This window comes from Leptonotus elevatus, chromosome 3 (genome assembly GCF_054856555.1).
Source record: "Leptonotus elevatus isolate MCC_2025b chromosome 3, RoL_Lele_1.0, whole genome shotgun sequence".
In the NCBI taxonomy this organism is placed as follows: Eukaryota; Metazoa; Chordata; class Actinopteri; order Syngnathiformes; family Syngnathidae; genus Leptonotus; species Leptonotus elevatus.
Window position 1 is genome coordinate 1,157,073 of NC_141241.1, and position 12,013 is coordinate 1,169,085.

General features: G+C 41.1%; 1 protein-coding gene across 1 annotated transcript in view; it reads left to right on the top strand.

The window, feature by feature from the left end:
- The window catches only part of LOC147176593 (neural-cadherin), a 222,590-nt gene that overhangs the window by 106,583 nt on the left and 103,994 nt on the right, over positions 1-12,013 (top strand). Inside the window, 5 exon segments of the mRNA XM_086071071.1 lie at positions 173-341; positions 1,974-2,144; positions 3,087-3,259; positions 5,534-5,701; positions 9,491-9,740. Of these exon segments, the coding sequence (XP_085927197.1) occupies positions 173-341; positions 1,974-2,144; positions 3,087-3,259; positions 5,534-5,701; positions 9,491-9,740 (931 nt within the window).

The following is a 12,013-nucleotide window of genomic DNA, read 5'->3' on the forward strand; positions in this document are numbered from 1 at the left end:
CCACTGCCACCCCCTCACTACCACATAAGTGCAGAATGACACTTTTCACTGTAAATGTCTTTACACATATGTATGAAGTGTGCTCGTGCAATGAATAAATCATCATCTTGTGCGCTCTTACATAGTTTTCCCTCTTCCTGCCCCCCCCCCCCCACCCCCCCACCCCTCTCAGTGCCTACAGTACCGGGAGAAGGCGACGGTTCTGGAGAACCAAGCGACCGGGACGTTTGTGCTGCAGGTTCACGCCGTGGATGCCGACGAGGGTTCCAACGGCAAGGTCACATACGGCTTCATGCACAAAGACTCCACTGTGCCCGCCTTCAGCATCCACCCTGACACAGGTGCACGCAACATGACGCGCACCTCCATGAAGCAGAAAGTGGTCTTTCTTATGTGCTGCTGGGACTTTCACGCATACGTTCAACCTCCGGATCGTTTCTGGACCGAGGTCAAAAAACATGACATCAATTCAGTGGTTTCATCATTGTTTTCATTCAGCACAGTACAGATTATTTTTCTTTTTTTTTTGAGCCGTCAAAATATTCAATCTGCATTATTTAGCTTAAAAAATGTCAACATATTCAGCTGCAATTGTATCACTTTCAGCTGCAAATACAACTCGATGGAGCAGTCCTTCAATTTCAGCCAGTCATAGTTCAACTCTATTGGTCACATGTAATGACAAGGCTGGGATTGCTTCATCGATTGCGTTGGTTTGGTTTCTCCTACTGACCAGGAAGTGACGATTTGCATCTAAAATTGCAACCAGTCGACTAAAAATTGTTGTCATATTTTTCGTCCCGAATATTTTTTGAGACGAAAATTAAACGAAAACTAAAATAGAAGCTATTCATTGATACGATAACTCAAATTGACTAACAATTTTGTTAATGACTAAAACAAAAATGAAAACTACAGTGACGAAAACTCCACCTACCAACTACACCATCCAGTCAATACAATTAGGAAAATATCGACTCAACTGTCAAATTGCTCTTTCTTGGTCAACTACAATTGGATTAAAAATAAAATACAATCAGATGACGAAATTATGACTAAAACTTTAATTGATTTTAGTCCAAAGACTATAACTAGAATTAAATACAAATTTCTTGTCAAAATTAACACTAGTCGCAACTGAATTTGCAAAGTTCTGATGGAGCGAAAATCATCAACTTTCGATTAAGTCTGCCATTTAACTGTGCATGTGCCCTTTTGTTATATCGTTACCCTCTTAAAATAATTGCCTAAATCGTTTTTTTTTGCAAAAATATATTTTTTGCCTTAATCATCTCTTCATGATGCAAATGGTTCAATTTCTTTTGTTTCCTAATAAATCTGAAAAAATGACTTTAGTTAGATTTTAAGAAGGCGTCTATTTATTTAATATTGAAGAAGGCTCCTCTACTTTTATTTTGCATTTTAGTATAACATGATTTAAAGTGGAAGTCAAACATGACATTCTGGTTAATATTACATTTGTGGAAAATTTGTTATGAAGCCAAATCCAGCCATTTTTATCCATCTCTGGGGGCGGCCATTTTGCCACCTGCTGTCGACTGAAGGTGACATCAATATTGCTCAGGACTCAGGCATCGACCAATCACAGCTCACCTGTTTTATGAAGTTGTGATTGTTTTTTACCTGAACAACAAAATGGCCGTCCCCAGAGATGGATAAAAACAGCTGGATTTTTGACTCGTATTCCACTGACGCACAGATTTTTGTTTTGTTTGAGCCGGTGGGGTGCACCAATGATAATAAAGGTCCCACGCGTGCTTCAATTTGATCCAGGAAAACCCTGTTTGTGTGATGAAAAAGTTTTGACAGCTTGGAAGATCAATCAAGGTTTTCATCACAGCAGCAGGACGCAATCAAACCGGATTTCCTTGTCACACCTTCATTCGCTTTTACGGCGGCAAAGGTTCCTGGTGCGCCAGCAAGCGACGTCCGTCTCTTCTTGTCATCTTTAGGGACCATTGTGACGGCCAGGAAGTTTGACCGCGAACGGCAGCGGGAGTACGCGGTGACGGTGACGGCCACCGACCAGGCCAACGACCCGCTGATTGGCATCTGCCAGCTCAACATTCTCATCGTGGACCAGAACGATAACAGCCCCAAGTTTGAGAACATCCGCTACGAGTGTGAGTGGAAATTGACTTCCTATGTTATGAGGTTCAAAATGGTCTTTTATTCTTGTGGTCATTTTGGCCCCAGCAATTGCAACCATTAAAAAGGATTCTAACAGAAAGTCAAAACCCTGCCACACTTTGGCTTTAGCCCCAGGTGCTAGCTAGCTAGCTCCCTAGCTAGCTCCCATGGTGCTCGTTTACCTGCTAGGGCGCTAGCTAGCTAGCATCAGGGGCTAAAGCCAAACTGTGGCAGGATATTTACTTTACTCGAAAACCTGCATGCTAGCTAAAACTATGCCTCGTTTATGCTGAATAATCTTACTGCTGAATACAATTGTTTCTGTAACATGTTGATGACATGTTAGTAGTGCTGTCATTATCTAATGTTTTAAGAATCGATGAATCTTAAGAAGAAAAAAAAAGAAAAGAAAAAAATAATCGATGAATCTATCGATTATTCAATTGATTAATCGACTAATTGGATTCATTTTCATTTTGCATTTAAGTGTATTACAAAAGCATTTTACTTTAAATTACTGTTTATTAACCTGTGATTTGTGCTTATTTTGTACTTCGTATTCGCATAGTGATTAAAAAAAAAATAAAAAAAATTATGTTGTACTACATTACCGGTTCGGTCATTGTTTTCCAAAGTCTTCTTTTATCGAGGACTACAAAAATCAGTGAACAATTATCGGTACTGTTGATATACTGAAATCATAGGATCTGGACATTTTCAAATTAAAAAATGCCTCCAAACGATTATTTGATTATTAAAATAGTTGATTCATTTGTTAATTAATTACTTGTCGATTAATCGATTAATTTTGACAGCTCTACGGTCTATGGTATTGATGCTTTATGATCCTTAAAGTTATTTGCTGCCATCTTGTGGCATCTATATGCAAATACAAATGTAACAGACTTTAAATAAAAATAATTCTTACTTTCTAGACTTCCTTCGGGAAGATACGATGATCGGGACCAGTTTTTTGCGAGTGGCGGCCCACGACGACGACTTTGGAACCAACGCCGCCGTCACGTACTCGATGTCCAGCGAGCAGCCGGAGTACCTCAGGGTAAACCCGCTGACCGGCTGGGTGTACGTCAACCAGCCCATCTCGCAGGTACGCGCTCGGAAACACTAGCTGGACGCAACATTAGGTACCACCTTGATTGAGATGCAACAATATCAAATCTCACAGGGCAATGTTGTCACAGTATTGAGGCCATGGTATGGTATTATTGTCATATTGTGACAACAATGTTTTTTTTTCCCCTTTCATTTCAGTGTACAGCGTTTGTTAATAGAAGTTCTTAGACATGGTGGCATAACATTAAATTGCTACGTTGCATGTTTCTCAGCGAAGGAGTTTGTATTTGTCGTCAGATAGTTTCCTCCCTCAATTAACGTCGGATAGATGCTTTTCTTCCAGTACTGGATATAAAATTGCTGTATCATGATTGAATCATAATTGTGAAAATTTCCCGATCATATCGTGCAGCGTGTAGTCTAAAAATATATTTTCTCTGGCCGCATTGCGGCCCAAGTGCATTTATTCCCGTGGGAAGTTGTTCCTCCCGTTGGACCTTTATCACCGTGGCCATCTCGCCGACATGCAATTTCTTGGATTGCCGCCGCTTGTTCCGAGAGATTGCGCCGGGCGTTAATCGTGCGCGGCCTGAGAAAATATCTGCGTTTCATTTCACTGAAGAAAGGACTCCAATGATGACACAATCAGACGTTTCCTCGCCGCCAGACGTCTGCGCAATCAGGCAGAAAGCGTCGGGTGCTCCTCCAGGCATGGAAATGTGACGAGCGGCATCCAGCATTAGCGCTTAGCATGCCTCTTGTGTGATTTGATTGAGATGAAGACATTGCAGGCGTCTTCGCTGGAGGGCTTTTCAAGTGGCAGCATTAGCTTGATTAGCTTGCGTCAACTGGAAGAGTAGATAAGAATCCAATGGACATCACCGATTCATCTTCCACTATACATAAAAAACAAAACAATTAATATATCTGAATTCGGGGGGGGGGGAAAAGGGACAAGAGTGTGAATCATGGGGCAGAATCAAAACAAAAATTCCAAAAATAAAATTATAGGGAGAGAAAAAAAGTATGATTGGCATTGAAAAAAGATCTCAAAAATAAAATTTCACTCTATAGTATCAACCAGTGAGAAAAAAAGAAAATACGTTTTTATAAATGTGTTTATTTGGAGGTGCATGTTTTTCACTGCAGTTACCATTTTTGTTTGTTTGTTTGTTTTTAAATCAAGTATTTTAAGTACTTACAAAACTTAAAAAAAATAATAATAATAATGAAAAAAATCTTTAACTATACTGTAACTGGAATTGATGAAAAATATGTGAAAACCTAATTGCGGTATATTGTTATATTTAGGGATATTGGTACATGTTTCCCAATCAACTCGCCAAATAAGCTTCTTTCGTTGAATGAATAAAAAACATTATAGTTCAAGATGAAATGATTAGCAAAACAAATAAATAAATAAAGAAGAATTGAAGACTTGAGAACTCACCAATTTGGACATGCGCGTTTCAAGTAAATGACACAATTTCGACCATTTTAAAACATTTTCCTTTTGAATATTTTTTAAAAAGCCCACAAATTTAGCGATGCATGTTCAACGTAGAAGACGGTAAGCAAAAATTAATCCTCACAAAAAAAACATTTTACTAAATGAATTTTTATTTTAATAATATAATTCAAACCCCTCTAAATTTCATGATACATGCTAGGCTTTGAGGGCAGAAAAAAAAAAAGGTTTTGTATAAAGATTGGATGTTACGTTTAAGGCTCACAAATTTGGGCATACTCGTTTTCATTGGGCAGAATTAACTCGACCAAAACCTGCTAAATGCAGAATTTTGAGATTTGGCAGATAATCAGATGATTAGTGAAGAAATATGTGTCTGAATAAGAATTATGCAAGATTTAGATTTTCGTGACGTGTGTATTTTCATTGGACAGCGTGCGGCTGAAACAGTCAATTTGGAGGATTTGCGAAAATGTGCTTTCAATAGATAAAATGTTGGGTTGGAGACAATCATTTCGAGATGAATGCTTCAGAACAGTAATTTTAGTGATGGGGAAAAACAATGAATAGCAAAATCCTAAACTTGGAAATACATGCTTTTAGTTTTGCTTGAAAAAGTGCCGCCACACAGATAGCTCGGATGTTCCATCAACTTCTAAATACCAAAGTGCACCAAATGGATTGTTTTGCTTTTTTGGACAGCCACTTTCCAAATCAGCCTTTTAGACTAGTAACGTGCCCTCACTTAATACTGACTCACTCGCATTTTCTGCCATTTGAACACACAAATCAACGTTTCCATCATTTTTTTTTTTATCCATGTTCTTGCTGTGGCTTCAGAGGACTTACATCACCCGCGAGATCGTGGCCACGGACGGCGGCAACCGGAGCAGCTCGGTGGAACTGGCCGTCACCATCACCAACGTGAAAAATCTGCCGCCGCAGTGGGAGAAGGAAAGCTACGCCGTGGTCATACCCGAGAACACCGTGCGGGACACGCCCGTGGTGGTAAGTCCGATTGAAAAGTCATTTTCAAACGTGTGAAAAGAAGATTCTGTGGGCCCCCATTTGTGTAAACATCAGTGAATGACGTTTGTTTCAATTCACATCTTTTGCTTTTCTGAAAAATCAAATTTTCTCGAAATGATATTGCGGTTTATTTTTATCATACATTTACAAAGCCGCATTCACTTATCGCATTCAAACGTACCGGAGGGTAGCTTCGACTGGCGGATTGACGCAGCGTATCGACGCACGGAAAGGTTTTTCTTTTTAGTTTCAAATAACTTCCTTGAATCTTCACGATCCTGTGCTGAATCCTGGCCAACGGCTACGACGGCATATTAGGGCCACGTATAAATATATATATTTTTTAGAGGGTGGGGGAAATATTCTGTGAAAAAAATTGCCACGTGGCAAAATTGCAAGAAAAATACTCGTAAATTTGCGACTTTATAAAGTGGCAAATTTGTGAGAAAAAACTCACGTAGCATACTACTCAGATGTTTGTGCCAAGACTTTTCGGTCAGGTTTTCCAATAAGGAAATAGTAATGGCTTCTTTAAAAATATCATGTTGAGCATTCGCACTTTGAAGCATTGGGTTGGCTTGGGCTTTGCGAAGGTTCAAGCGTTTTAGTTCATTTGGTAAAATAAATATTTACTTGTACATTTATGTTTCCAGAATTATTATTTACACATTCATACATTTTGGTATTTTTTTGTACAAGTTGCTAAGTTGATGTGTCGAATCTGCTGCTCTCCGTCATTCACTTGCATTGACCTAAAGTATGCTAGCTTCTGATTGGTTAGTGTTAAGTCAGCTGATAGGGGATCAGGAAGTGTTTTTGCTCTACTAAAGTTTAAATAAAGAATAAACAGTGTCCCATAAACCACCAACAAATCCCCATGTGCACTCCCCCCATAGATACATCACATGTAAAGACGTGAGTGCCCGCCCAATATTTCTCTCTGGCGACAATATGCTATGACTGGTTCTGACTGGAATGCGAGAAATTTGATTCTGCGTTGGCTTTCAACGGCCAATTCGAGTCACCACCACCGATTCATGCACAGCCCTAGTAAACACGGTTCCATAGATGTCTGTTTCCTGAATGATGCATCCATCCACTAAGTGCCATATGCATAATTTGCCATTTGTATTAAAATGTATGAACTGGCTCATCAATTATTCAAGTCAAGGGGGGAAAAAAAGAATCAGCCCTAGACTCCGCTTACTCCGATCGACACAAAAGTGGGCGGGCTTGTCTGTGAGAACGAGAGACACAATAAAGTCTGACAGCACTACAGCCAAAATTAAACAGGAAGTCTGCCATTTTGTTTTTTGACTTTTAGGGCTTTGTCAAACTCCTACTATGGGATTTGAGCAATAATGAGCCCCAGGAAGAAACAGATCTCCACGACAGATGAGTTGAAGTGACCACGTCGTATGGGATGTTGTCCTTTTTGGTATAAAGCCATGATTTGGGCAAATTCTAGGCTTTGTACTTTGACAAACTCCTGCTGTGGGATTCACCAAATAAGCCCCAAATGGAAACTGAACATTAGGCAGCTGGGTGACACCCAATTGGCCGAGCTTTATTGCTTACGCCGTCTTATGTGGGTAAAGCGTAGCATCAAAATTTGATGAGAATCGTTTGTTTGCCATGAAAATGTCGGTATGAGCTTCATTGGTATGTGACGCTTTATTACTTTTATATTGTGGAAGCAAAATGGCTGTCCGGAGGGCCTTATCATACTCAAAAACTCATCAAATCTTATTATACGGCAGTATAATGAAAGGTTTTAACATTTTATGTAAAAATATCATTATTATTGTCAGTCTAATTTTCTCCAAACAAAAAGAAAAAGAAAATTATTTCTCGATGAAGATGTCAAATAATGTTAATTTGGTAACAGAAGGAGTCTGCATTAAAGCACTTCACCCTGCAGATCCTTTGTATACATTCTACAGTAATCACATTGTAACAATTCCAGGCAATGGACATCCTTTTTCCCATTTGCATTTCTAAGTTAAATTAAAAAAGGCACATTTATTTTTGCAAAATATCATTTGGAAACCTTGAATCGTCCCCAAAAAATTAATAAATAAAGCAATCATAACCGGTGCAAACAGTTAATTATTAGCCAGCAAAGAGAACCTGTAAACACTGACCTGTTTCACATAAGATTGCTCTTTTAGCAACCAAACAAAAAACACACAAAATAGCGACGTGTTTAAAGCTTTATTTTTAGCGCGGTGCAGATGTTCACTAATCGCCATCTTTTATTATTCATCCACGCTCCCGTTGATGCCTTCTCAACTATTCACAAGTGTTTTCCCAGCGTCTCTCCAAAGCAATTAAGTCCATTAAAGCCGCTGATTGATATTTGCGCGGCGAGGATGGAAACAAAGCAGCCGAAGAGGGTCCTTCACGTTCAACCAATGGGATCCTTCAAAATGGCAGCCGGCCTGACGGCAATGAGAAGAGCGGCAAGATTGGAACATTTCAGGCTTTGATCAGCATGTCTCATTACCTCTAAGGTTTTGGGTTAGCGTTTTAAATATTAGGGGTGAGGGTTCGAGTTTTATGTATACCATATGGTGCCCAAAGCGCTTCACGAAGCCTCACATTCATCCATTGACACACATTCATACATTTTGGAACACAGTCAAAGATCAAGCATTTACTGCTTTGTTTTGCAATATTTCATCTTTGTTAGATTTTACTTTTTGCAGTGCTGACGTGGAGCCAATGGCATCGGCCAAAATGGCAGCCCAGCATCGGCCTGACGGCGATGTTGCTAATGCCTTCGCCATGGAAATTAAAGCTCTCTCCGCCTTTAATCGGGCATGTTTGCCAGCCGGCGTCTCATTATGGCGGCTTCCACGCTCGGGGGCTTGACCAGATTCAGCGAGGTCACCGCCGTCCTGTCCAAGATGGCGTTTTTGACCTTAATTGGGAGAGTACGCCAATGTCTTTTGCATGGCTCTCGCCTTAATTAGCAAAGCAAGGATGAGGCGGGAGTGGTGGGGACGCCTCGTGTTGTTAGATCCCGCCGGGTTTCGGCAGGTCGGCACCTCGCTGGAGATTTACAGCCTTAATATTTGACTTTACGTTATTGCGCGCCGTAAAACACGGGGGCTGATCGCTTTCCGCTAAGTAGAAGAGCAGAATGTGCCAGGAGGCCTCTGGAGACAGGAATAGATTAAAAGATTTAATCTGGACCAGGACATACAATTTAAAACTAACGTGACAGAGATTGGTTATTCTCAGGTGGGCCTCTGTGTGCAACCGAACAAGGAGACCACATGAAACCGTGGGCCACCATGGAGATTAAAAAAAAAGAAAATAATGTTTTTTGGAGAGAGCTCAGTATTGTTCATTCGGTAATCTTACCGATTCATTATGTCATCATCATTGCTCATCAAACTCGAAACGCAGCCGAACGGGGCACTGCAAGCCCACATGGCACCCCACCGGCCCACAGCCACCGCTGCCCCCACGATCCCCCCCACACTTGCCAACCACCACAACCCAGCCACTGTGCTGTGCTGGGGAGGGGCCGGACAATGGCGTAGCCCAACTCCAGCCGCGTGGTAGGGTGGAAGACTGGGGAGGGAAGGAGATAAGGGAGCACCTGGGGGACGGGGGGCACCCCCGAACCCCAGGCCTGGCAAGGAAAGGCAAAATCCTTCAAATACATTAGAATCAGGCAGGCTAGATTACCAATTTGCAATTTTGGTTTGGGTGAAGTGTTTGGGTTCGGGTATTTAACGTGATCCTCTCTCCAAACAGACAATCAAAGCCACCTCCCCACTGGGGGACCCCAGGGTGACGTACAATCTGGAGGACGGCATGGTCCCGGAGACCAATATGCCCGTCCGCTTCTACTTGACGCCTAACCGGGAAGACGGCTCGGCCTCCATCCTTGTGGCGGAGCCGCTGGACTACGAGACCACCCGGAACTTCCTGCTGAGGGTCCGAGCCCAGAACGTTGCCGCCGTCCCGTTGGCTGCCTTTACCACTGTCTTCGTCAACGTCACAGGTTGATCTTTGGTCCGACTTTGATAACTATCATACCCCAACTGTACTGATTTGATCAGGGTCTTCAGATTGACACTTGCAACTTGGCCATAGTCTCTGAACCCTAATTCTACCTCTACCCTCAACCCTATGCTGAATTCTTACCCCGTAGCCCAGTGTGTCCAAATTATGGCCCGGGGGCTATTTGCGGCCCACCGCCGTTTTTTCAGCGGCCCGCGGCATATAATGAAAACTATATTTATAAAGGTGATAGGTGAAAGGTGATGAGAATACTACTACTAATACATTCATTTCATATTCAGTAGAACTTTTGTAGTTATGAAGTTACAAGTCAAATAGTAACAGCTCTCTCTGTAAATAATAGATAATACATTTTTAGAAGCATAAAGCGTGTTTTTTTTTTACGTGTGATTGGTCGGATTACGACAGATTGCTCTTGTTATGGCTCTAAATACACTGTAAAGATAGGATTCAGCTGCTTTTTAGGGGCAGCTCTATTTTAATGGGATACAGGGCCTGGCCAACCCACAATTTAGAAAAAAAAATCCCAAACTATTTCCTTTCTCACATTTTACAATACAATATTTTTTCAAAGTAACTAGTATATAAACAATGTACAGTTGTTGATTGACCAATTTTGAGACGTTTAATACATAAAAGTCTAAAGTGGCACTTGCGTCCTTCGATTTTCTTGTATGTGACACTCAGAGTAAAAGGTTTGGACATCCCTGCCCTAGACCCTAATCCACCACAACCCTAACTTTAGCCCCAGAACCCTCATTCTAACCCTTATCCAGACCTTGCTTCTCGTGCCTTATCCCCTTTTAACTCCCATGCATGCATATTATCCCCCTCCATCCAAATGGTCTGAATCCGGCAAGAAATAATGAAACAAGCTCAGACTTTGTCGCCTAACCAGTCACATTAGGCCCTGTTCTCCTTCAGGGTGGATTTAACTGAAATGGGGAGCTCATTCTTGTTCAATTCAAGTCACTTCTACTTTTGGCCTTGATGGAGACCAATTGAACTTTTTGTTTTTTTATTTTTTTTACTTGCGGCAAATATGAAGTTCAAGTTTGCTCTGGCTGCTCCCTTCTCGGTGGCCCTGTGGAATGGTCTCTTCCATTGCCACAGCTTCAAGGCGGTCCTCGCGGCACAGTGTCACGGCTTTTGTCCACTATTGATCGGGCTGATTCGCGCTGCAAACCTCATCTTGACACTGGTACAAATGAAAAATTGATGTGGAGTCACACAGACGAGAGGAGGCCCTTGTCAACCACAGAAGCTGTACTACAGAATATGAAATAATAATGTGACTGACGCCAAATGGCCAGTGGATAATAAGGCTACAAAAAGCCATCCATATTTGTGACTGTATTCCAGCATTAGATTTGAATTTGATGTATGCAACCATAACCCCTAAATCTGAATCCAAACCCTATCACATTGGTTCTTACTTCTTAACCTTGTTGGAGTTACTGAACACCACCAGTTTTCTATGCACATTCACCGGACACTTCTTTATTGAAAAATAAAATTTATGTTTTTCAAATTCAAGATATACACTAGATATATGGTTTACTGGTGAATAAAGAAGGGACTTGCGCCGAACCCCTGAGAATGACTCACTGAACCCCTGTGGTTCTATCAAACCCAGGTTAAGACCCCCTGAATCTCTATCTGTAGCCTGTCCTAAAGCCAAATTTACACCTGTAGCTATGTCCATTACACAGAAAATGGTGTAAAGTCAATTTGACTCTCAATAGAGTCCCACTCTTTGGTCCCACTAAACAAAGTAAAATTTACACTTGCAAGATAGTACATTTTGAGTACATTTTATTCAATGTATTTTTTACTGTGTACGAGAAAATGTGCATATCTCTTGAAAAAAATCGGTTAAAGATTTTTTATTCAAAAACTCTAAGTACGTTTGCAAGGAAATATTTTGACTACATTTTACTAGTTTATTTAATAAAAAAAGAAAAAGGTCACTCAAGGTTTGAGGAACAAACCCACCACTTCAGGTTGGGAGACAGCCAGTCTACTCCCTGAGCCGTGCCGCTCCTACTGTGTTAGTATATCGCCCGTGTCAGCTGGAATCTTTGTACTTGAAACTCCCAAGTTTTTGGTCTACCTTAGGATATTAGCAAACAGTAGGAGTGGCATAGCTCAGGTGGAAGAGTGGCAGGCTCTAAACTTACAATTTCTGAGTGGCAAAATTTGACTAGGTTTTTGTCATGGGATAGGCCAATTCTCTCATACACAAAAAAAAAA